General features: G+C 39.8%; 1 protein-coding gene across 2 annotated transcripts in view; it reads left to right on the plus strand.

The window, feature by feature from the left end:
• The first annotated feature begins 19482 nt into the window (after positions 1-19482).
• baiap2l1b (BAR/IMD domain containing adaptor protein 2 like 1b) overlaps positions 19483-27164 on the plus strand; it is a 52557-nt gene continuing 44875 nt past the window's right edge. Inside the window, exons 1-2 of one of the 2 annotated variants that reach the window (XM_053612773.1) lie at positions 19483-19799; positions 23939-24014. In XM_053612773.1, the coding sequence (XP_053468748.1) occupies positions 19749-19799; positions 23939-24014 (127 nt within the window). In that variant the 5' untranslated portion in view covers positions 19483-19748. The remainder of the gene's footprint in view (positions 19800-23938; positions 24015-27164) is intronic. The other variant, XM_053612781.1, reaches the window with a different exon arrangement.

A 27164-nucleotide genomic window follows, 5' to 3' on the forward strand; every position in this document is an offset into this window, starting at 1 on the left:
ATACCGAGCTTTCTGTCAGGTTTTCTACATACTTTTGTGGCCTACTACACCACTAGGACCTGCCAATCCTAATGGATCTGTGTTCAAATGTAGGAAGGATGGTTTCAATTATGTGTTTACATGCTGTAGAATGGAAAAGTAAGTCCAACACATTCTTTTAAATGCTTCTTATGCAGTAAGTAAGCAGAAAGTAGGTTATTTTTTGCTGCTGGTTGGTATATGTCCTTTATGAAAGGTTGTGTACTGGTATAAAACAATGCCAATGGTGTAGTGTTTTTTTGTTTATTGAATGTGTGATTAATTTCATTTGAATGACTCTGTTGTCAATTAACAAATCTATTACCATGTGTAAGAGAAAATTATGTAACCATTTATGTCATTTGTATTTGTTTTGTTTAATTAACTGATTTTTTTTTTTCCCCCTGGAAAACTGAATGGCCTTTTCTGAGCATTATTGCTTTCTTGGTCTGTCAAGGATTTTGTCTTTCATTCCTGATATGGAACAACACACACAATTCAGTGTTGAATGTAGTTGAATATCTTTTTGCACCCAATAAATAATTTTAAAAAATGAGTCAAAATCTACCGCAATATTTTTATCTGAGGGTAAAGACTGTGTTTGATCCACTGTCAAGCTTTCCAGACACTCCAGACTGTATTGGGCTGGTTTTCTTTTTCTTTTATCATGTTCAACAAATCTCAACTCAGATTGCATAAGATATAACTTTAGGTTACTTTTTTTCTTTTGTTACGAAGAGTGCAAAATCCTAAGCTTGGCAAAGTCCTATGGGAAAAGAAACAAATTTGTATATTCTATAAGGAATAAAACATATTGAGTCATGCTGTTACTGGAAAAGCTACAACATGGTGGTGTAATGTCTCTTGATGTGGAAGTGGAAGACCATTACCTCCAAAAAGAGTTGACTATTTTTCCGTAACATCTTATCTTGAAGTGTTTTATTCCTCTTATACCACAACAACATGATCACACTTTTTTATTTGCTTATAGTCATCACTTATAGTTGTTACCTCACCAGCCTTGCAGCCAGCATTATTGTCAGCGCTGCTGTTACAGAAAAGTAATTAATATCTTCTGACCTGTCAGAATCAAGAATTCAACCATTGTTGTCTCTAAACATAGTAATATAATTGGTATTTATGATGCTCACTCAAAATTTCCAAGCCCTATCCTTGCTTGGGTACTGTATCATCTAATATATAAAGGATGGCGTGATCGAGTTAAACCTAACATAGTAGATCAAGTCTGAGATGCAGGAAAGATTTTGAGTAGTAGAAGTCAGCTGCAAGGCATTCAGTATGTGTTAGAGCAAAGCCCATTTCCACAAATGGATGATGGCAAAAGAACTGAAGTAGAGGCCAAACGATTCCACTTTAGCTCATTTTGTTTAACTTACTAAAAAAAGACTTCTCATTACTGTTGTAAGCCAAAATCTTACTAACAAGTGCAAAATCATTAGTTTGGTAAAGACTAAGAAAGAAATATGTGTAGGTTGTAGTTTTATTTATTTATTTATTTAGTTAGTTCGTTAGTTTATTTTTTTTACCATGCCTGTCACTGTTATTACTTCAGAATTAGCTTTCTCTCCAAACACCACCTAACTGCTCTGTCACCTGATTCCTGCTCATCTCAATTAGCAAACAAACATTTAGCACAAGAAAGATGTTCTGACTGGTTTGGCATGCAATTAATTTAGATGAACCAGTGACAAATAGTGGTAAATATATTTTTTTAAATAATAAATAAGTAAATAAATAAAATTCTGCAGAGTTGTGAAACTGCCTCAAACCTACAGATCTAGACTACCAACTTAAAAAAATTAAATAACAAGTAGTTTTATATCTATTCATTAGCAAAAGACTATTTTCCTCTAAGGGGAGAATTTCAATGCCACATTCTTCCCATTGCCTTTGGACCGAGCCTTTGAAGCCGAGAAGTCAAACTGATGCACCCCAATTACATTTAGATGGAGCGCCTTGACCTCACTGGTGATCTCTCAAAGGCATACTGACGTCATGCTCATGCTCACACAGTTCTATATATGCCTCTGAAATTCCATGAAGAATTATGCAAAAAATAAAAATGAAAAATGCCGTCAGCCAAACAACTTTCATAAAATTGTAATAGTACAGAGCACTTGATCCTCCCTGCAGACATCACTATTCTTTCTAGACTAGTCTGTCCTCATGCATCAGCCTCTTCTTTTATCTCCGCTCATTTCATCATTTATGATTTTGATGTAGCTAGTCAGTTCACCTTGGGTGTTCTTTTAAAGACCTACTGATTCCTATTGCAATTCTCATTGAGGTCTTAAATCCTGACGTGGTCAGAAGATCTGAAAAATGTCCTCTCTGGGGGATTTGTTGTGCCTCCATGTGAAGTGTATAACTTTAAGGAGGCGGGTGTATGATGTACGTCCTTAGAAGTAAAGTGTATGAAGCAAGTTTCAGTTTAAAAACCGAGGAAAGCCCCATCTGGTATAGCATTGTTCTCCTTATTTCCCACTGACCAGCAAGGGCAGGAGACTTTCTGTCATAACCATAAATCAGCATGTCAGCCAGAACACCAGCACAACTAATAATGGCACACAGTTAATAGTGTTATAGTCAATGTTAAAAAATCTGCTGACATTAATCTCGCCCACCAGATGTGATGAGTGACCACAAGGTGATTTTTCTCATTGAGAATTAATCAAATGTTGATGGCAGCAGATAAGGGCATTACCTGGATTACCCATGTGAGCTTTTCATCCTTGTCCTCCTTCCCCTCTCCTGTGACTGAAGCAGGAAACAATGCACAGATTAAACAGGCCTGCGGTTTGCTCCTGCTCTTTCCCCTTGTTCATGTAATTAAGCTCTCGCTGCCCTGACATTTACACATCATCTGCCTTTCATCGGGAACACAGTGTGATCTGGTGCAAAATCTATTTTTAAAATGCTGTGTTTTAATACCAGCTGAGCAGGGATGCCACCAAGAGAGTGGCTTTGCCTCAAAAAAGGGACTTCAGTGTCACTGCAGTCAGAGGTAACTGATAGTCTGCTGACAGAACAGTAGATAGTACAATATCCTTGCTTCATGTTGCTTTTAATAGATGACACATTTCCACTTCTGAAAAATGAACTTGTCTGCAAAACTGAATTGAAATAATGCTAAGTGTCTGTAGTCCTGCTGCACAGACATGTTGCACATTATGGCCCTGATTCCAAATAAAAAAAGTGCTAATTTGCTTCTGTATGTGCAGATAGTGTGCTTGTGTGGCTGCTTCACCAGGAACTATTAATTCTATCATTCTACACTGGCATTCTATCAAAGGAGAAAATTAGGTTTATGCATGTGCTAATTGTTCTAGAGGTACAGATGAGTTTGGATTGCAGGTGATTGCTTTAAGATTACATGGGAAGCCCAGCTTCCCCTAAGAATTCATTAAAATGCTGCACTGACATGTTTAACAAGGTGTCAATATTACTCATCAATCTTGAAATTCAATATCTTACCTGATCAAATATCTCACTGTAATATTGAAAATATGATAATAATATGAAAGATTAATGCTCATTTGACAGGCAGAAAAAAAAACACTAGACATTTATTGGACATTGCACTCTTCCATTGTTCCACCTGGAAGAACGGCTTCTCTTTATGATGATTGGTAGATGTCTCAACCTCATAACCAACTGACATCTCAAACTTAAACATATTGGTGCTAGTCAGAATCGCGTAATGCCTACAGTAGTGAAGTAATTTGTAAATATTGTAAATAAACTCTCAGTATAAAGTTCTGTTTGATTATCTGCATTCATTCCTTAAATTTGTTGTTTATAAGTCTAGCTAGCTAGCTGTCTCTTCCTTCTTCAGCTAGCAGCTTTGCGGTGTTTTGGCACAAAATGGCAGACACTGCTAAAATCAGGTCAACGTTAACAAAGACTTTTGATGCTTAGAGACTGAAACGTAAACAAAGAGGCACACCAACACCCAAGATTTTAATTTAAAAGTTAGGGAGCAAAAAAGCTCCTTTTAACTGTCTTAGTACAGTAAAATTGATTGGCTGAGTTTATTATTAGTCTTAGATTATGTGGAGGGTCGACCATACAAGTCTCTGTGCATGAGCTGTCACTGGTGCAGAGTACATGCACAGTGTAAATAGTTGTACTTCCTCTATACTAACCATCAGCTGGCACTGGTTTCGATCTCAACGAGAACTTTCAGAGGAGTAAACTGATATTCGCCTAATTTACACATCAAGTCTAACAGCAGTTGAAATTGTCATGCAGTGAAATATGGATACAGTTGCAAAAGACGCTTTTATTAAAAGAAGCAGGCTGGTAAACAATTCCAAAATGTACAGCAATAACAATGAAAACCAGGTATAAGGTCAGGTGATCAGCAAATGGTATACACTAGGACAGGCAGAATCAAAACCAAAACATAAAAGCAAAGTCAGTTCAAAATCAGGATTTCAAATACAGCAACAAGGGTTTTGTATGTTAGGCACAAAATCACTGAACAATACTTTGCATTGACTGTGAGGTTTGTGAGTTTTTACAAAGAGGTGAGTGGTGATTGAATCCAGATGCATGTCATCAGTAGACAAGTGACTGTGAATGTGACAGTGAGTGTGCATGTCCGAGGTGGCCATGTTTGTAAGCAGTGATGCGAGTTGAGAGCTGGAGTTTGTGGTGGTCTTGTTTATAGGCTGTGAGGCAGTTTGGGAAATGCAATTTGATGCTGTAGATATGTCAGAAATGAGTGCAATATGTCAAAATATGAGATGGCAAATATAAAACAGTAGACACTTATATAGACAAGATATAGATATAGATATATATATATATGCATACATACATACATATACACACATATATGTATGTATGTATGTATGTATGTATAATGTGTTCTTTAAATGCTATTGGCATTGGCAGTGCAAATAAGCACCAAATATTTTTTACTATAACATGAAAATTTTTACCATAATATTCATAAAAAAAAGTCATAAAAATGAGAAACTCTCTCATTACTTTGAGATGGGGAGATGATTTTAATAAACTAATGAATATTGCCTTTTATTTTGGCCTTAATTTAATACCTGCTACTTGGCTGTATTTGATCAAGCTAGGGCTGTAGGCAAGATTGGCATATCAAGTCCAACACAAATTCAAGACCAGCACTAGCTGAGATTTAGTCAAGATGGAATCTTAGGAATCTTAACCTCATCAAATAATTTTTTAGAGCCAACGTTGACTTCATTTGTGCATTGTGTCAATGCAAAGGCTATGTTTTCTAGAAGAAGGAATAACTTCTTATCAAAATGTGTGCATGGGAAATGAAAAGACTAGAGAAACATTATTCGAACAGACGCTTGTTCAAAGCGAAGACTACATTCAGCAAGACCAGTGCCCAAGACCAAGACACATCCAAGCATAAATGTCAATAGATTCAAGATAAGTCCAACTAAATGCAGAAAGCCTCTTGAGACCACACTTGCAGTCCTAGCTCAAGCAATGTTTCATTCATGGCAATATTCATTAATGCAAACATGCAAGACATACTTTTATACCCTCAAACTTTTAGTAAATCATATCTACTGTATAGGTATAGAAAGATTCAAATGCAGGATCCCTATCTGGGATGAACAACAGTCATATTAACACAGAGTACTATACAGTTATGCAGTGTAAAAAAAAATGTAACTAAAAATAACTGCTCATTAATTTTATTTTATGCCTTCAGGTTCAGCAAAGAACAAAGCCTGATGGATTGTCACGTTTCCCTTGTACTTGCTGTTGCATAAGCCACTGATTGTTACATAAGCCCTTGCATGATTTGAAACATTCGTATTGCTCTGCGTCAGATAAAAATGTGGCAGTCAGGGAATATATGGTCAAATTTTTACATTTTCTACAGCTGTCAGACTGTACAACTCTGCACTCTAATGCATCTTTTTAGCCATATATCATTGTTCATCTATGCATTATCTGCACCGGACACAATACAGACACTGTAACTACCTCATTAGTGGATAAATATCTCATCAGTGGATATGAATCTCATCTGTGGATAATACTGTATACAGTACATAACCAATACACTGTATAGAACTGCAATATAATATACTGTACTTCTGGCACCTTAGCATAGCTATAGATGTATATGATAAATAATATATAAGTTTACTATTTATATTATATCTATGTTATGCATAAATTTTTATATTTTTATTTTTAGCTTAAATATAGTTCTGAAAACTATAGGTTTCCCTTTTGTATATATCTCAAGAATGCCAGAAGTAAAGTGATAGCATTGTACTATTAAAGATTTTTCACTAAAAGACGGTCCCACCTACCTCTACATTTATAGCCTAATCTACTTATGGACACAACACAATCCTCAGCATCATCCCTTCACTCGACTGATCTTTGTTTCCACTAACATCGGTGGAGAAAGTCACCAATAAATTCAGTTAGTTCTGTTCTGTTAGCTAAATGTCTTGTTATTAATGTCTTTTTCTGAGGTCAATTTAAACATTTAAAACTTTGTCCACTGGTATTGTATAATAGATTGTATAATAATTTGTCTCTGTTTTAATGATGATGTGATGGCACAGGAGCATTGTAGACATTTGGAAGAGTTAGTATCTGATTCCATACAAAATTGATTATGCTTAAATATAATCAAATTGTCTTGTATCAGGCAAATTTTTAAAACTAGCATAAAAGTCTACACAGAAAAATTGCCAGTGTTGATTTAACACCAAGAGTGTTGAATTTACACCCTACAGTGTTTATATAAGTCCATTGGACTCAAATGAACACTCTGGGTGTTAATTTAACACTCATTTCCCCAGAAACAAGGCTTTTTTTGAAATTCCTTTTTTCGCAGTGTATGACATGTAACTATCCAAGAAGTACATTTTTGGTCAGAACCTGCAGGGTTTTTGCAGACTGTCAACACAAACAGTAAAATAAAACATGGTAAATAAAACATGAACTGAATAACTGGGCAGAGATTGTCATTCACCTCCATTTGTACACTGCCACGTTTGATAGGCTAGACAAATGCTCCACAACTCTAATTTGACACTCAAACTTGCACAATATCTCCTTCTCTTTCTCTGTCTTGTTCGTGTTTTGAAAGAAAACAATTTTCATTAGCTGTTGCTGTGTTTTCAACATGCAACATACACTGGTTAATTTATATCTGAGAACAGTGGGCAGGTATTGAATTCCACTACAGTGCTTTGTGTTTCATGCTAGGAGAAAATAATTTCTCTTTTCCATGGCCACAGATCCATTTTGAATAAGTGAAATTGGCCCCAGATCAGCAGAGAAAGTGGTAGGCCAGAGTGAGCCAAGTTACCTGCTGAAGGTCAGATAATCAGGCCATGTGTTTCACATCTGGAGGAGTCAGGGGAGGCTGCAAGCTGGCAGTGATTTCCATGCTACTCATCGATCATTTGTTCTAGGGCTCGTTTGACTGATCTGTGAGTGAGCCACATAAAACCCTCCCTACGGTTTCAAGGTCAGATCAGAGAAAACTGTGTGCTACAAAACAAACTTTCAGCACTGTTGTATACACTCACTGGCCACTTTATGATGACAGTGGCCTGTAACCCATGGCCTGTAATAGTTGACCGTAACCCTGTGCCCACTTCAGATTCCCGTTCTTGGCTGACAGGAATGGAACCCGATATGGTCTTCTACTGTTGTAGCCCATCTACCTCAGGGTTTAGCTTGTGAAATGCTTTTCTGCTCACCATGATTGTAAAGAGTGGTTATTTGAGTTACCAAATACATTTCCTGTCAACTTCCAAAGACATTTCCTGTCTTCTCTGACCTCACTCATTAAGAAGGAAGAACTGCTATTCTGTGGGTGTTTTTTTGTGTGTGTGTGTGTGTGTTTGTGCATCATTTTGTGTAAAGTGTACAGACCACTGTGTGTGGAAATTCCAGGAGATCACCAATTTCTGAAATACTCAAACCAGCCTGCCTGGCCTCAACATCCATGCTACAGTTTCTGGGATCACCGTTTTTTTTGTTTTGTTTTTTTATACCCCATTCTGATGTTTGATGTAAACATTAACTGAAGCTTTTGACCTGTATCTGCATGATTGTATGCATTCCACACTGCCACATGAATGACTGATTATATAATTGTATGAAAGTCCAGGTGTACAGGTGTTCCTAATACAGTGGTTGGATAGTGTATATTCCCATTTTAACTGGCATCCAATTATGCTGGTATTTGAAACATAGCTCATTTTTTCTTACATTCACACAGTCCTCAGTCCCTTTCCTGTGGCCCTGTATTTGTTAATGCACAGTCACAGGAAGAGAATCAAATAAGTAAGGGCTTTGGGTGCAGAAATCACTTTCTTTCCGGCAGCCAATGAGAGTGCAGTCCAATGATCTCATTCCTGCTCTGGTTGCAGCATGCTCTCCAGAGACAGTGTCTCTGTAAACATGCTTTCATAGACATTTTTATCCTGAGAGAATGCAAAAGAGACAGAACGTGAGATTAAAAAGACATAGAATAGATATATAAATCCAGTTTAATGGATTAGGAAGTGTAAGAGCAATTTTGGTTTGTGGATTCCGTCGAGTCCAGCTGCTCAACTCACCTGTAGCACACGGTCTTAAACACAGCGTGAATGACACCTTTGCTACTGCAAAGGGAATATTTCAAAGCACATCAACAGAAGAGGTCTGTTGAGATTTTGACATCTCTGCATCATCACCATGACAAAAGCAGTGTCCTCTCCCTTTCCCTCCCTCTCCTTCTTTCCCTCAGTCAAAGGATGAAAATGTGACAGTGGAACAAAACTGCACTGGAGCAGCACACACTGGTCCCTCAACACCTCGTCATTAGTGAAGAAGATTGAAGAGGGCCAGCATGTGCACACCCATACTCAATGTTCCTATAGGTGTATTACAGAGAGCATACTGACCTATAGCAATGAAAGGATTTTCAGTATGAGCATATTGTGGATAAGTTCCTGGGGTGAACACAAGACAATATTTATGATTACAGTTCTCAGGTACAAATCAATTGTACTCCATTAAGTTTATCCATTAGAACAAGGGTGAGATTTGTGCAGAAGTGTAAATATTTAGTATCCATGTGGGACCATCCACAACAGCAGAAGATGATACACAGGTGCAGAAAGCACCAAGCAAAAGTATTACGGTCTGACATGGAAATTACTTCATTTCAAATAAGAAAGCACAGTAGCAGGTGGTGAAGCTTCCCCAGTCCATCTCTGAGACAAATTTTCCTGACACTCAGGACATCTATTCCAAGCAATGTATAAAGGAGGCTGCCAACATCATGAAGAATCCCTGTCGTCCTTCCAATGGACAATCCTCCATATGAAAGAAGGCTATGGTACTTCCAGGCCAAGTCTACCAAATTTATGAAGTTACCCTACATATTCTATCCATTTCACTCAAGGATTTCGGTCATTTCTACAATAGAATACTGTTTTTAGCATGTGGCAATGCAGGAGCCTGTGAAAATCTGGACAAAATATGTACAGTATCAATATAAAACACTACTCGGACAGTTACATGGGTGTTGTGCATGCAGGCCGGAGTTTGTCCAATGCATAGGCATGTCACAGTTAAGCACAATAATAACCTTAAATCCAAATCAAATTCTCTTGCTTGATATCAAGACGAACAAGGAGCAGTAATAAGTCCAGTGCCACCATCTGACAGTTTATAGTAACTACAGTATGTTGTGCTAAAGCACATTTTGGACATTATTAAATATTCGAGGGCAATATTAAATATATAGATATGACAGAAATGAAGGGACCACACATTTTTGTTTATTTCATATTATTTATTGCATAATATAGTGTATCCTTTATTGTCTGTATATATTTTTGGACTTTGCACTGTTGACCAACAGTTACCTTATTTTGTCTGTTAATTTGTTAAATGTAGCACTGTGATTCTGGGGAACTATATTTTCAATTCTAACATTGCATCTGTATGTGATAAGAGGAATGACACTAAAAACCATTTTGGACTGATTTGATTGTGGGCACTGTGAGATATTGTGGGCAATATGAGATATTGATCTGATCAATTAGTCCCTATCTGTCACGTATCAAGGAACTCTGGACTCCACTTCCCATCAGCCACTGCACTGCTCTAGTTGTCACATGACCACCTGCACCTGATTCACGTTTTGGTTAATGAGCACTCGTGTATATATAGTCCTGGTCTGCACTATGTGTTTGTCTTTCGTTGTCTTAGACTCCCGTTGTTCATGGCTCGATGTTTGTTTCTTGCCACAGTGTGTTTCGAGGTTGTCATAGTGTATTTGTTTCTTAGTACGTTTCTTTAAATAAATGTATTTATCTGCATCTGCATCTGCATCTGCTTCTGGCTCAACCTCGAATTGTGACAGAATGAAAGACCAACGAACCGTGCAGCAGATCGCCAAGATGGATAACTGGGGCGTCAGGATGCCACCAATGTTAGTGGAGTACTTTGCCACGTTGTGCCAACAGTCGGACAATTACCAAGCTGCGCTACGAAAGCAGCAGGACGCCAGGAATTACCTGGGCTTCAACTTACCGCCTATGTTCATGCAGGACTACGCCATGCCATGCCAACAGGAGGAGGAGTCCAGGTACAAGGGGGAGTTTGTGTTCAGTACAGAGACCCAGGCCGGGACCGACAGGGTGACCTCAGAGCTTGAACCTGAGCCCCACGAGGTGGGCTCACCTGCCGAGCTCCAGCAAAGGGTCAGCGGGGAGGCACTAGCACCAGGCTTTGATGTCCGAGTCCCAGTCAAGTCTCAAGTCCCTAAGGTCCCAGCCAAGCCTCGCGTCCCTGAGGTCCAAATCAAGTCTCGCGTCCCTGAGTTCACGTTCAGGCCTACTGACCCAAATGACCAAATGCCGCTCACGCCAAGCTCCGCTCACGCCCCAGTCCGCCGACACGCACCGCCAAGCTCCGCTCACGCCACAGTCCGCCGACACGCACCGCCAAGCTCCGCTCACGCCACAGTCCGCCGACACGCACCGCCAAGCTCCGCTCACGCCACAGTCCGCCGACACGCACCGCCAAGCTCCGCTCACGCCACAGTCCGCCGACACGCACCGCCAAGCTCCGCTCACGCCACAGTCCACCTTGCAACACAGCCAGCAGAGTAACCTGAGCATCTGGGGCTTTCCACTGCAGGGGAGGCACACCTTGCTGCGCAGTCCAGAGGTGAAGGCTGGCCCAGAAATTTTTTTGGGTTGGGCAATGAGGACAGCAGGGCTCCAGCCTGAGGCCTACGGGGAGGTCTCAGCTGTGGAGCTCTCACCTGAGGTCAACATGGCGACCTCAGAGGGACAGGCCGAGGAGGCTGTCCCGCTGCCCTGCACAGCCGAGGAGGCTGTCCCGCTGCCCTGCACAGCCGAGGAGGCTGTCCCGCTGCCCTGCACAGCCGAGGAGGCTGTCCCGCTGCCCCGTTCAGCTGCGGACGTCGCTCAGCCTCCCCGTTCAGCTGCGGACGTCGCTCAGCCTCCCCGTTCAGCTGCGGACGTCGCTCAGCCTCCCCGTTCAGCTGCGGACGTCGCTCAGCCCGCCCGTTCAGCTGCGGACGTCGCTCAGTTCCCCTGCTCCATGGCAACTAGTGTTCCCCCCTTTTGCTTCAAGGAGACCCACGCTCCTCTCCCTGGCCGCACGGAGACCCACGCTCCTCTCCCTGGCCGCACGGGGGACGTCGCCCTGCCTTCCTGCTCGGCCGGGGACGTCGCCCTGCCTTCCTGCTCCGTTGAGGTCGTCGCCCTGCCTCCATGTTCCGCTGAGGTCGTCGCTCTGCCTCCATGTTCCGCTAAAGACCTCGCTCCTCTCCCTGGCCTCGCGGAGAACATCGCTCCCCCCTAGAGTCTCGCGGAGAACATCGCTCCCCTCTCCTGTCCCGTGGAGGACGTCGCCCTGCGTTCATGCTCTGCCGAGGACGTCGCCCCGCGTTCATGCTCTGTCGAGGAAATCTCGGCCTCCCTGTGCCGTTGTGGAAGCCGCCCGGCCTCCTGGTTTTGCTGGGGACATGTTTTCCAGGGGGCCAGGACCACCCGATGGGGGACGTATAACTTTGGGCGCTCCGGGAGTAGCACCCTTGGGGGAGGGTTCTGTCACGTATCAAGGAACTCTGGACTCCACTTCCCATCAGCCACTGCACTGCTCTAGTTGTCACATGACCACCTGCACCTGATTCACGTTTTGGTTAATGTGTGTGTGTGTGTGTGTGTGTGTGTGTGTGTGTGTGTGTATATATATATATATATATATATATATATATATAGTCCTGGTCTGCACTATGTGTTTGTCTTTCGTTGTCTTAGACTCCCGTTGTTCATGTCTTGATGTTTGTTTCTTGCCACAGTGTGTTTCAAGGTTGTCATAGTGTGTTTGTTTCTTAGTACGTTTCTTTAAATAAATGTCTTTATCTGCATCTGCATCTGGCTCAACCTCGAATTGTGACACTATCCATGTTTTAAAGGCTTAACATGGAAGTTTGTTTACATAACTTCCTGTAAACTTATTTTATTTGTTAATGTCTTGAGAAAGAAAGAATATTTTTTTCCATGATGTATAGGTATGTGATGTCAGGTAAAATACCATGTGGGAATTAGCCAAACTCTTACTCCAGCTACCATCTTTACCCCAAAAACAGACACTGAAGTGGGTCCTTGCAACACCATCCTTACCAATCCTGGCTAACAAAGTGATGTTAACAGGTTTTTCTCAACATATCCTCAAATGCTATAGGACAATATCAGTTCCAGTATTTTTCCCGAAGTCCTCAGAAAGTTCCAGGTATGTTTTCCTGCTATTATACAGAAGACAGTACTGTATGTCATACCAGAACAGGCACAAATGCCCTATATGGCCAAAAGTTTGACACCTGACCATGTTGATCTCTCCCAAATTGTTGCCACAAAGGTGGAAGCCCACAATTGTATTGGATGTCTTTGTATGCTGTAGCATTATAACTTCCTTTCGCTGGAATGAAGGGGTCGAGTCCAAACCTGTTCCAGCATGGCAGTGCCCCTGTGAACAAACTGAGGTCCATGAAGATATGGTTTGCAAAGGTAGAATAGTGTATAAAGTGTATGTACATCTTTGAATGTTCTCTCAGTGTCATAATTCTCATTTCAAAACATTCATAGGACCTGTCTGAAACCAAAACCAGAAATCTGCTAACATTGTGAGGATGCCCCTTTTTGGAGTTTTCAAAAAAGATAAATGAGAAAAGTGGCACAGCACTATTCAAGGGTACAGAACACACAACCCTGTCTCATTTTCTGGCTTGTTGCAATCACAAAATTCTGTACAAAATACACCTCTGTATCCTTTTTGGCTCATGACTTGTGTAGAAACATTCTGTTTTGCAGACATCACGGCTAATCATTATGCCCTATGAAGAGTTTTTATAGCATTTAATTATAATAAAAAATTTGTTATTTCTTGTATCAACTCTTTCTTTATTTTGTTGTGATAGATCTTTTGTTGAAACCATGTAGACAGTAGGTTTCTTTGGATGAAAGATGCCTCTAAAGCTTTTACGTGAGCGCCCTTTAAAGCAGCATTCATCCTTAATCACTCTGCCTCCTTTCCAGACTTACTGCCCAATGAAGTTGAGGATATTAAAATGATTGACTTCAGCTAGAGCTGATATTTAGCCAAAAAATTAAATAAATAAAAGTGTCTAAAATAATAAGAAAATAATAAAAACCCTGCCTTCAGCTATTTTTAGAGCGTTCCAAAAATAATCCCAAAAGAAGTGTTACTATTGTTGCCTATAGTTGCACAACAAAAGCATGTTTATGTAAATCATGGTGTGCTCCCACTTTGTATTCCACGTTCATCTAGGCAAACGTTTTTTGAAATGTTACAGAAGATGCTGAAATTGCAGCTAAACGTCCATGGACATATGCTGTGTTGTCATTGTGTTTTTGCATTTACATTTATGGCATTTGGCAGATGCCCTTATCCAGAGCGACTTACATTTATCTCATTTATACAACTGTGTAACTGAAGGTTAAGGGCCTTGCCCAAGGGCCCAACAGTGGTAGCTTGGTAATGCTGGGGCTTGAACTCCTGACCGTCTGAGCAGTAATCCAGAGCCTTTAACCATTGAGCCACCACTGCCCACTGTTTTAAAATTCAAGCTGAGGACGTGGGCTGCAGCATATGGAAGAATTGTTTTCACACTGAAGAACCATTCTGTATTTTGTTGGTGGTGAAATAGTGACAGCTGAGGGCCGATTCATCTGGCAGTGCCAGTCTCTGTAGATTCTGCACTCTGTGTTTACTCAAATGATGCAATTTATACTGCAGCACACTGCACTACTCGACTGTTAAAGCTATGAGATGCCAAAGTCAAGTATGTAAGATTCACAATATAAATACCAAAACATGTCAAATATTTGGGCAATATTTTCTTCTTCATACTTCTGGCATTGATAATGGCTTTCTATAACTGAGAAATAGCATGGTGGAATCCATTATAACTTCAGCTATAGACATAATGCCTAACAGAAACTATATAGACTAAAAACCTATGCATGTAAAATCCATAGAAACCTGTTCTGTTGGATCTGCAAGTCATTGTGAAGTTCACAGCTTGCTATAGACATTTCCAGATCATAGACTAGAACTCTATAGGGATACAGAAGGTTGTTGCAATCATCATAAAGGCAAATATAGTCCCTTCCAAAAAATATTGGAATGACATGACTATTCTTTTGTTTTTGCTATACACTGAAGACATTTGCATTTAATATCAAAAGATGAATATGAGACAATACATGAAAAGTTCAGCTTTCATTGATATTTACATATAGATGTGGTAAACAACTTTGGTGGCAGACCACCCAGTTTTTAGGTGAGCAAAAGTATAGGTACATATAGTCTTAAAGTAAATTAAACTAAATAAAATAACACTTAATATTTGGTTGCAAATCCCTTGCTTGTAAAAATGCATCAAACCACTGACATCACCAAACTGTTGCATTATTCTTTTGTGACGCATTTCCAGGCTTGTACTGCAGCTTCTTACAGTTGTTGCTTGTTTTTGGGGGTGGGATGGGGGTGTCTTTTTTCAGTCTCCTCTTCAGGAGGACAAATGCATGGTCAGTTGGGTTAAGGTCTGGTGATTGACTTGGCTAGTCTAAAACCTTCCACTTTTTCTCCTGATGAAGTGCTCTGTTGTGTTGGCAGTGTGTTTTGGGTCACCACCTTGTTACATGATGAACTTCCTCCCAATTAAATTGGATGCATTTCTCTGTAAATTAGCAGACAGAATGTTTCTGTAGAGTTCTGAATTCATTCTGCTGCTACCATCATGAGTTACATGATCAATAAAGATTAGTGAGCCAATTCCAGAAGCAGCCATGCAAGCACAAGTAATGACACTACCTCCACCATGCTTGGTAGATGAGCTTGTAAGTTTTGGATTATGAGCAGATACTTTTTTCTCTACACTTTGGCCTTTCCAGTGTTTTGGTAGAAGTTAATCTTAGTTCCAGAAGTTTTCTGGCTCATCTCTGCATTTCTTTGTAAATTCCAATCTGGCTTTCTGATTCTTACTGTTGACGAGTGTTTAGCTTCTATATTTCTGCACTTGAAGTCTTCTTCAAATGGTGGATTGTGATACCTTTACCCCTGCCCTGTGGAGGTTGATGGTGATGCCACTGTTGTTTTTGGTTTTTCTTCACAGCTCTCACAATGTAAATGCTGTTGATTTCCTTGGCTGATCGTTTTGATGTCTGGTTGTTAGTATACCAGTGGTTTCTTTCTTTTTCAGGACATTATAAATTGTTGTAATGGCTGTGTCCACTGCTTGTGCAATGGCTCTGATTGATTTTCCTTCTTTTCTCAGCATCAGAATGGCTTGCTTTTCTCCCATAGACAGCTCTCTATTCTTCATCTTGGTTTATCCTTTTTAACAACAAATGCAGTCTTCACAGGTGAGGAATAGACATTCAGAGCTTTTAAATGTTTAAACAGAAAACACTTGGGCAACAGAAAACACATGTTCCAATATTTTTATCAAATGGATGTGTTAAAAAACAAAAGGTGCCATGTTCTAAGCTGTTTAACATGTCTAGATGTGAATATCAGGAATGAAAGCTAAAATAATGATCGATGGTCTCATATTCGTCTTTCCATCTCAAACCGAAATGTGTATAGTGTATAGCCAAAACAAAGATTTGGCCTTACCATCTCTATACTGTACTTTTGGAGGGGATTGCATATTCCCTAGACAATGTAGTCCATTTGCTTTTTGCACAGAATGTACAGAAGGATGCCCATCTTTCTTTACAGCTCCAAGGTCTGTGAGGGACAGCTTATTCGTTTGCCTCTCTGCATTGTCAATGCTGTATTCAGCAGTGAGTTTAAAAAGTAAAACCGATAGATAGATCAACAGACAGCAGCCTTGAGAGATTTCACATTTACGGGTTTGGCTTTTATGTGAGTTTTTGACAGTGGACTTGTTGACAGTAGACTTCTTGACTCTACTCCCACAGCATGTGTAGGCCTACAAATTAAGACACAACCTGATGCCTATATTACACTCCTTAATATAAATGTACTGATGCAGAAAGCACATTCAAATATAGTGTATACCACCACAGACTCAATTCACAATAGCACTGTCATCAAGTGATCAGTGACATGGATGGCATGTAAATAAACACATAGCACATGGATTTATATGCCACTATGTCCCTACACGACAAGTGTTTTTGTCAGTGCCCTCTGTGTATGCTGACCATTCCTCATGCTCAGATATGTATTTATTTTGCTGCTTTTGAGAGACCTCTTGTGGAAGGTGATTGCAATTTAATATAGTGCAGAGTAGGGTACTAATACTGAAGCCTTGAATATCAGCATATATGATACCCCATCTGGGCTTTTTTCTGTTTGAAACCTAGTGAGCTTTAAAATGATATTTTTGGAAGCATTTCATTGAAAAAAAAAAAAAAATCCTGGAAAAATACAGTGGTTCCCAAAAGTCTACATACATAGAGGACATGAACACTTTTCAGCAAAATGCCATCCAAAATTTTTCATACTTAGTTTATATCTTTTTTTTTTTCAGATAGCCTTTAAGGATGCCTTTGACAAAGTAAGAACAAATTAAAATCGTGATGGACATGCAATTACATGCATAACACCAGAAATGTTAACATGAGTTAATCATGAGTGGGAGAGATGACTCTGTGTGTGTTTACAAAGAAATGACAATCATGTAGAGGATGTTTTGTAAATAAAGTTACATTTTGCTAAAAAGTGTTAATTTCTCCAAGATATTGAGACTTTTGGGACACCCTGTATAGTACATAGCGAAGTGTGTATGATTGGTAAGTAAGACATTACATTCAAACCAATAGATGAAGGGTCTTTCCAGCCTCTTACATTTGTGGAACAGCAAGAAGGAAAAATGGTTGGTCTTTCCATTCAGGAATAAGGCTTAGGACTATACTTAGAAGATGGAACAAAAAATTACAAATTCCATCTATACTCCAATCTCTCTCTCTCTCACTCTCACACACACACACACACACACACACACACACACACACACATTACTTCCATTATGCTAAACATTCCTCATCATTGCAATGGTGAAACGTACATAAGTGAAATATTGAATGTGTCCAATTAAAAAAGTAATTAAGGATGGGGGGACGGTGGCTTAGTGCTTAGCATGTTTGCATGGCACCTCTGGTGTTGGAGGTTTGAATCTCCACCCTGGCTATGCGGAGTTTGCATGTTCTCTCTGTACTTTTGGGGTCTCCTTCAGGTTTTCTATCCCAGTTGTAAGCTGATTTGCATTTCCATATTGTCCGTAATGTATGAATGGGTGCACGATTGTGCCCTACAATGGGTTGGCCAGGGTGTACTTTGCCTTGTGCCCCGAGGTCCCTGGGATAGGCTCCAGGCTTGCCTGTGACCCTGTGTAGCATAAGTGGTACAGAAAATGGATGGATGGATTAAGGAGTGTTTCAGTTTTGTCCTTAATTTAATGTGTGCCACACTTTATCTCATAACATCCCCCATCCCTATGCTCAACTTAAGGGATACGTTGGGCACTACTGGTCCAACTGTTTGAATGACTAATAGCTTATAGATTTTACAATTATTTTAGTAACATAATGTTTTCATTTCTTTCGATATTGCATGAAATAAGTACACATTTGTTTTTCTGTAGATTCATAAAGCATGTGCAGCAAAATATGTTTATCCAAATCAGTGCAGATTACAGTATAAATTAACATAGATTTATTCACGTGACATTACTTTTTTTAAATCTGTTTTATGTGGGTGCAATAATGTGTTACATACAGTATAATCATGGTCGGACTTAGCACTAGGCAAAGGTAGGCAACCGCACTGGGCAGCCAGAAGCCAAGGGCCCCCTAAAAATGCTAATTATAATTTAATTATTAATGCTAAATAATCTACTACCTCTGGCAAAAATTATGGAATCACTACACTTAGAGGATGTTCACCCTGCTTTTTTTGCTTTTTTTTTTTTAATAGCTGCATTCTGGCTTTGCAAAACATACCTCAATCAAATTAAATTAAACTGTTTTTAATTAATGGCTTTTTTCCCAAATCAAGTAGAGAGAAATTATGTAATCATTCAATATTGAGGGGAAAAAAATATGATATATATATGCTGGAACTTATGTCTGGTGCAGTTCTAATGAAACATAAAGATGGCTGCCTGAAGAAAACAATCAAATTTCCCCACTCATTTATGATATGGGGTTGCATGTCAGGTAAAGGACTAGGTAAAGGAGATCTCAACAGTCAATACACAGGTGTAAATTGAAATTTTGGACACACTTCTCATTACATTGATAGAAAATAGTTTTGGTGATGATGAAGTCATTTTTCAGGAAGATAATGCATCTTGCCACAGAACAAAAAGCATTACAGCTTTTCTTCAGGAAAGGCAGATCAACTCAGTGACCTGGCCAGCAAACAATCCGGATCACAATCCGAAAATTTATGGTAAATTGGTCCATGACAAGGCTCAAAAATTGTGGGGTTTTTTCTTGTTGTTGTTGTTGTTGTTGTTGTTAATGATTCCATAATCTTTTCCTCTGCTTGATCTGGAAAAAATATTCCATTAATTAAAATACTATAAATAATATAATTTGTTTGAAGTAGGCTATGTTTCAAAAAGCCAGAATGTTCAGCTATTAAACAAAAATTGTTTTGTGTCATATCTGCGATTTGTTTATCTGCTACGAAGTGAAAAAGCCGGGTGAACATCCTGTAAGTGTGGCGATTCCATCATTTTTCCCAGGGGTAAGCTGAAAATATAACTACCACTACCAGGGGGCGCGGTTTCTTCACTTTCAGCTCTAACATACGCGGTACGCCGAACCCAAATCCAGCCTTGACGTCACGCGCTCTACCTAGCCTTACCTAGACTGACGCCGCCCTTTTCTCTTCACTCACACATGCACGAGTTTGACAGCACGGCGTTGAAATTGAATCCAAAACGCCCGTCTTTGTTCGTCGTTTTGGGGATTTTCTTTCTTTTTTTTCTTGTTATAGTTTTAAGTGTGATATGTGAGAAAATCGACTAGCTGCGGAACAGTCTCTAACAGAGGTTTTTTGGGTTGTCGTTTCATTACTTGGGAGTATCGACAGGTTACAAAGTTTTGTATTTTTGTTGCACGCGCGAAGTCGCGAAGGACTGAAACATGTCGCGAGACCCAGAAGAGGTGAATAAACTGACTGAAAGCACCTACAAGGTAATCGGCGGAAATCTCATTATATTCTTCTTCTTATAGCCTAGTCTTACAGGTAGTAGGTCCTGTAGAGAAATATAATGTCCTGACCACTGTATCTGGTTTACCTGCTTGCCAAGCATAAGTAGGTCGTTATCGAACTACAGGACATTAAAATGTAGAAGGGATATGAAAGAAAATATGATTCACCATCTGTTCACAGTTTGTCAGTTGAACATTTGTCGAGTATCTGCTCTTGTGTCATACTTTACTCATAGCTATGATAAGCCGAGGCGTCAGGTGAGGCACACCTAAACGTAACAAGCAAGAAGAAATAACAAAGGTCAAGGCTCATATAAATTAAACAATTTACAGCATGAAAATCAGTTTATGACTGAAAATCATGACTATAAAATACTTGTGCATGTCTGGAAAGTCTGAAAGCATATGGAATTTTAAGATACTTGTTTCCCTGGAAAGAATATGGAAATGTAAAAAAAAAAAATAACTCAGGATATGTTTCTCTATATAGCTGCGTTTACATGGACAACAATAATCCACTCTTAACCCGATTAAGACCATACTTTGATTAAGAAACTACCATGTAAACAGCAGTTTTTACTTACCTTAATCTAATTAAGGTCATACTCGAATTAAGCTCTAATGGAATTAAGAGAGGTGGAGTACTCCTGTTTTAGTTGCATTATGGACGTGTATTACAGACATGTAAACACCTTAATCACATTATGAACATCGTGTGAGAGTTTTCACCGCATTTTGCGACAGGACACGATCACACACGGCAGTGCTCAACATTTTACGGTGAACAAGAGAGTTCGGCTGCGTCCCAAACCGCATACTTGCCTACTATAGGCCTGTAGTGGGGAAAAATACATGTATCTCGGCTACTGTATAGACGGTAAGTACGCGGTTTGAGACACAGCCCACAGCTTCAAGCAACCGTCTATTAGTACGTACAGCATGACAAATAATTAACTGCACTTAAAGCTTTCGTAAAAAAAATTAAATAAAAACACCCAAAACTGTATACGGTACCATAACGAAGACGAACTGTATGTTGATACGTGAAATTCTGGATGGACATCGGACAGCGTGGCGCGGTGACGTAATGACGTGGGCTGTTAATCTAATTATGTTCTATAACATGTAAAACGGGAACATGACAGGAGTATTCTAAAAGCGACTCGTGTAAACACCTTAATCACATTATTATCTTAATCAGAGTAAGGTCAATAATGAGATTACTGCTGTCCATGTAAACGTAGTCTATGTTTTTCCTACATTTCTGGAAAGTTTGGAGACATTAAATTTATAGGTACTTGGTTCCAAGCCTAAAACATATGTAAATTAAGTAAACGTTTTGGAAATAAATATGGATATTCTACTACCAAATTAAGACTCATTATCCGAAGGCTCTACATGCATCCTTTCCCAGTTTTGGAAAATCTGGAAATAAACACACTCAATAACAATACACAACATATTTTTATTGTCAGAGTGAGGTCTCAAGATAAAAACGTGCTGAGTTCATCCTTACACTGGAAAGTACCTAATCCCTAGCAGCATAAAAAGTACATTTAAATTAACAAAACAAAAGTATTTAACTTAAAATTATGGATAGTCTGTTGTCAAAGCAAGACTCCTTCTTTGAATGAGTCTTTCCACAGTTCTGGTAAGTCTGGAAACAAATTTTTAATGATACTCAGTCCTAGATCCGAAATGGGCTTGGAAATGAATGAAAGATTTTGGAATATGTTGTTGTCAAAATAAGACTGTTAGATATCAGATAAATCCATTCTGGAAAGTCTGGAAACACATGGAATTTAAATGTCATATATATATATATATATATATATATATATATATATATATATATATACACACACACACATATATATCTAAATATATATCTATACATATATATCTATATATATATATATATATATCTACATATATATATATATATATATATATATATATATATATATATATATATATATATAGAGATATATATAAATAATATGAGTGAACCAGACATTCTGGGAAAATGATGGCTGTTCTGCTGTTCATTGTTGTTCTTCAGACATACCCATATTTTTGGTTGTGCCCTGTACTGAAATAGTTTTCCTAATGCATATTCCATTTCTTTTTTTCCTTTTTGATGATCTTTGAAAATGGTTGAAAAAACCGAACACAGAACATTTCTAATGGAACTTTACAATCTGGAAAAACAGTGGATTTATTTATTTATCGCAAATGCTCTATAAGCTGCTGTCTACTCAGCATACAGACATTCAAAAGAAATGTCTCCTGTCTTATCAGCATGCAAACAAGTAGGACAGAAATATCAGCTCCTGTTTCCGTCCACCGTCGTCCTGACCTTATTGCTGGCACAGATGTGTTTTCTTTGGGGGAGGTTGCAATTTTACAAGGCCTTGCTTTCCACACCCTACCCGTGAATACGTCATGGCCATGACTGCTAGTGTTACTGCGTTTCCACGTAGAGGGCTTGATACCTGGAAGGGTGTTGACAACAATTATAGGACCTTGTAAATGAATAATTAGTTAGAATCCATTTGTCAGTGGAATATTGAATTGCTTTTACCTTCCCTTTACTTCCATGTTGACAGAAAATAAGGTTGTCTAATAGAGTTCTTTGATATCCCATCCATATGGACATTTACAGTGGGTCAAGGTTATGTTGTTTAGCTTCTCAGGTTAAACATGTGCGTTACAAAATAACCAATTATGGGTTTAAAAACGATGCAAAACGTTTTCATTAAACATATTACATTTCAGTGGTAGTTGTGGGCTCTAATGTAGATTTGGTCACATAAATGGTCGAGATGATTTGAGTTCACAAAGGTTTCTTTAGATCTTTAATAGTTCTGGTTTCCCAAAAGTGTTCTGTATTGAACTTTTTCCAATAGGGAAGCTATCTATGTTTGGGTTTGGCTCTACTTAGATACTACCTTATCTTCAGAGGGACAAATTATTAGATGGACTCTATACTGATGATCTCGTTGGACAGAGAGCCTCACACATACAGGGGCTTTGCAGTGAAGATAACAGGAGGTCTTACAGTGATCTTACTCTCCGTATAGAGCTTCAAGGAGTAGAGATTTGCTGCATTCTTGGCTAGGTCACTCTTGTAAAAGATTTTATCTCAGTGAGTTTTTTCCTGGTTAATTAAAGGTGTAAATAAACAAACAAGTGATCTGACCTTTTGTACTGCTAGTATAATTTATATCCGAGTCATAAACTGTGTATGTGTATGAAACACCAAAGATTAACAAGGATCCCTTTAAATGTTCATGAGTTGAGCTTGCAGTCTTCTTTCTTTCTTTTTATTTATTTAGAAGTTTGTTTTCTGGTCAAATATGGTTCCTCTTGTGTGAGCATTGAAAGTTTTCCCTCTGCTGACTAAAGACTCATATATGAACTTATAAACTAAAATATTAAATAAAAAGTTTTTTGCTCTATATTAATGCAATTCCCAATGTGTAATAAATGTTCCATAGATTTCTCAGTTGCTTGAGAACTTCTGTCAGTTTTATTAAAAAAGAGAGCAGGCAAGTCCTTTACAAAGTAAGACTTTTGGCTCCCAGAATGCTTTGCAGCTGGCCAGTATATAACATCACTCCAGACATGCATGAGCAATTACTCATGATTAGCATCCGACTATATGCTGCCAGTTTTTGAACCTTATGTGTACATTTTTTCTTTAAAGTTCAAGAAATAGGTTCAGAAATGTGAAAACCCTAAGTTAGAAATAGGCTAGACAAAGGGAGCATTACTTTAAAAACTTTTTATAATAAAGGTTAGTTGCATTCCAGTAAGAGAACAATTACCCACAAAGACATCCAAGTGAGAATGTATTCATACAGCATGACTCCATGCAGTGTTTTGTCCTAAACATACTTGTTAGTGACTTTTTATAGGTTTCATGGTTTTTGTAATCATTTTTGACATCACATCCTTCATGCTTTACTGTATATGCCTGGTTGTATTTTGGTTATCAACAAATGAACTGGCATTTAAAGCCCAGTCCAGATGGTATTAACCAGATGCTACTGATTATATCAGGCTTAGACTTCACACATTCATTAGTGCCAAGTGTTTACTTGCAATGCTTTCTCCAGAATGTTATGGAACAGTTTAACCCGGGGCTGAAGAACCTTGTCAACCTTGGAAAGAGCTACGAGAAAGCTGTCATGGGTAAGCACAAGTCTCAGCTGAATTTTTTTAATGCATGCATTTTCAAATGCAAATATTCAGTGTTGTGCCATTGGTGTATTTATAGTTCAGCTTCATTATGACAGCAAGCCAATTTGGGTAATACTTTATAGTAGTATTACATAAAAACGTAAAGTTGAGTGCAGAAGTTTATATGGTTTTTATTCATTTCCATACCATTTTAGTAAATGCTATCCTAATTATTTGAGACATAAAGCAATTAAGCATAATTAGATAATTGCAGTGCCTTCCACTAATATTGACACCCTTGGTAAATATGAGCAAAGAAGGCTGTGAAAAATTGTCTTTATTGTTTAACTGTTTGATCTTTTGTTTAAAAAAATTTTTTTACAAAAATACTCTGCTCTCATGGATATCAAATAACTGCAAACAAAACATAGATTTATCAAAAAAAAATCTTTGTTAAATATACAGTTCCCTTTCAAAGGGAATTCAATGTTGCCTGAGCTTCATGCTGTGGGAAGCGCCCTCGTGCGTGATTGGCATCTGAAGCTTGTGTAACATCATGCCTATTTATCATGCCTATTTAACATCATGCCTGCCGTGATCAGGTGACGTGGCAATTAAGCGCATCGTGTGATATAAAACGGCACCTGTGAACCACACGATCAGCCTTATTATCTTCAGCAGGACTGCATGTCAGTCGTTTGTGTAACGCTCTTTATTTAAAGACTCTTCATTTCCTCTCTCTCTTTTCAAAAAAAGAAAGAAAAATCTCTTTACTTTTCTGTCCCGTTAAAAAAAAAAAAAAGAGAGAGAGAAACGTATGAGTGAGAGAGACTTCAGGAAGTGTATCACGCCTTTCTCCATGTTCATCATGGGGAGCTAGGTGTCCTGAGGTATCTAGGGGTGAAGCATGCCATGGCAGCCCTCGAGAGGTCTGACTGTGCGCATTGTGAACACCTTACAATCAGGCAGCTCTGCTCGTGGCTCATTCTCTTCTCAGCCGAAGGGAGTTGGGTTTCAGAGCCTCAGGGATTTGGGCTGGGCCGCTGCCGAGGCTTCTGGGGAAAACCATTCACTTGCTGTATTTAAAACCCCACAAGGTCAGATTATTCGGCCATCATGGGGAATGAACGGCACGGCTATTTAGCTATGCCGAAGGTGGAGGAGGCACTTGCAAGCTACCTCTCTCCATCAATGGCATGTAATTTAGGGGGGGCTGGCCATCCAAGCCATGTAAGGCCACCTCGGCGTTGGTGGGCAAAGCCTATGCAGCAGCGGGTCTTGTTTGTGGGTCACTGCATACAATGGCAGTGCCTGAGTGAGTGCCTGCTGAGTGAGCTCGACATCAGGGAGGGAATTGGGCCCAAGGGAGTGGCAGAGCTTCGCCGTGCCACCGATTTGTCTCTCTGGGCGAACAAGCCAATGGCTCGTCATATCGGCCATTCGATGAGTAGCTTGGTTGCGGCGGAGGAACCTCTCAGGGATGGGGGACAAAGATTAGGTCTCCCTGCTGGATGCCCCTGTTGAACCTTCTGGCCTGTTTGGCAGCACGGTTAATGCCGTCGCCGACGGTTTTCGTGAGGCGAAACAGCAAATAGTTGTGTTTAGTCAGTTCCTTCCCCGTCGTGTCGAGTTCGCCCAGGCCAGCACTAGTACAACTGAGGCACAGAAGGCGAGTGTTGCAGCCCACCTCCCCCTGTGTGTAGCCAGGGGGATCGGGCAGCCACGGTCACAGCATGCTAATAGGCCTGATCTGAGAATGATCATAAAGGCCAAGCAGACAAAGAATGAGTGGTCCTGATGGGCTGCGGAGGAACATATCAACGGATGTGAGGTTGTTAGGGCAGTTAGCCCCCAGTACTACTGTAGGGCCTCCCCTAGCCAAGGCCGTCCCAAGTTTACATTCTTCTCTGGGTCGAGAGCTGTCACAGGGCAACAAAAATCTGATGATTTCCCTCCAACAGAATGTGAAAGAATTACGATCACAAAAAGACCATCGGTCAGCGTGGAAACTACTGCCAAATGTGTCTCCATGGGTTCTGTCCACCATAGTCAGCACAGAGCCCGATTTTAGCGCAGGTAGTAAGATTCCTCTTGGACAAAGGGGCCATAGAACATGTACCCGATTCCCTAAGGGAGGGAGGTTTTTGCAGCCATTATTTCTTGGTCCACAAAAAAGTTGGAGTCTGCAGCCAATTTTAGATCTGCATCATCTGAAACATACTCTTTGGACATACAGGTTCAAGATGCTGATGCTCAAACTTACCATTCCACGGATTCAGTTTGAGGACTGGTTTGTGATGATGCATCTAAAAGATGCATATTTCCACATAGAAATATTGCCCAGCCACAGGAAGTTCCTGAGGTTTCCGTTTGGAGGCAATGCATACCTGGTTCTTCCCTTCGGGCTAGCTTTATCTCCTTGCACCTTCGCAAAGTGCATGGATGCCGCTCTGGCTCCCTTGCAACTCCAGGGCATCCATGTACTAAACTACTTGGATGACTGGTTAATTGTAGCATGATCCAGGGAACTGGCGATTCAACATCAAGATGATGTTCTTGTCCACATGAGGAGTTTTGGGCTCAAGTTGAACCTCAAGAAAAGTATGCTTTCTCCAGTGCTGAGGACACCTTTTCTAGGGGTTATATGGGATTCTACTACAATGAGAATTTCTATCCCCAACAATAGGGTCAATCCTATCAACATTGAGCAAGATGAAGCTGGGTCTGGGCATCCCCTCCAGTCTCTATGAGAGACTGTTGGGGCTTATGACAGCAGCAGCCAATGTCATACCATTGGGCCTCTTGCACATGAGACCGTTTCAGTGGTGGCTGAAAAGTCATGGTTTTGTCTGAGGACGAAACTTCTAGGATTGATCAGTGTCATGCGGCAATGCCTAAGTGCTCTGAGAATTTGGAGGTGTCCCTGGTTTCTAGCCTTGGGTCACACTCTAGGGACATCTCCTTATCGCAAGACGGGAATGACAGACGCCTCCCTCACGGGCTGGGGTGCAGTCTTGGACTGCTGTCCGGCTCATGGTCTCTGGAGTGGCCCTCATTTGGACTGTAAATCACCTAGAAATGCAGGCTGTTTTTCTAGCACTGAAATTCTTTCTTATTTGAAAGGTCACCATGTGTTAGTTGTGAGAGACAAAACAGCGGTGG

This window comes from Ictalurus furcatus, chromosome 2 (assembly GCF_023375685.1).
Source record: "Ictalurus furcatus strain D&B chromosome 2, Billie_1.0, whole genome shotgun sequence".
NCBI classification, from domain to species: domain Eukaryota; kingdom Metazoa; phylum Chordata; class Actinopteri; order Siluriformes; family Ictaluridae; genus Ictalurus; species Ictalurus furcatus.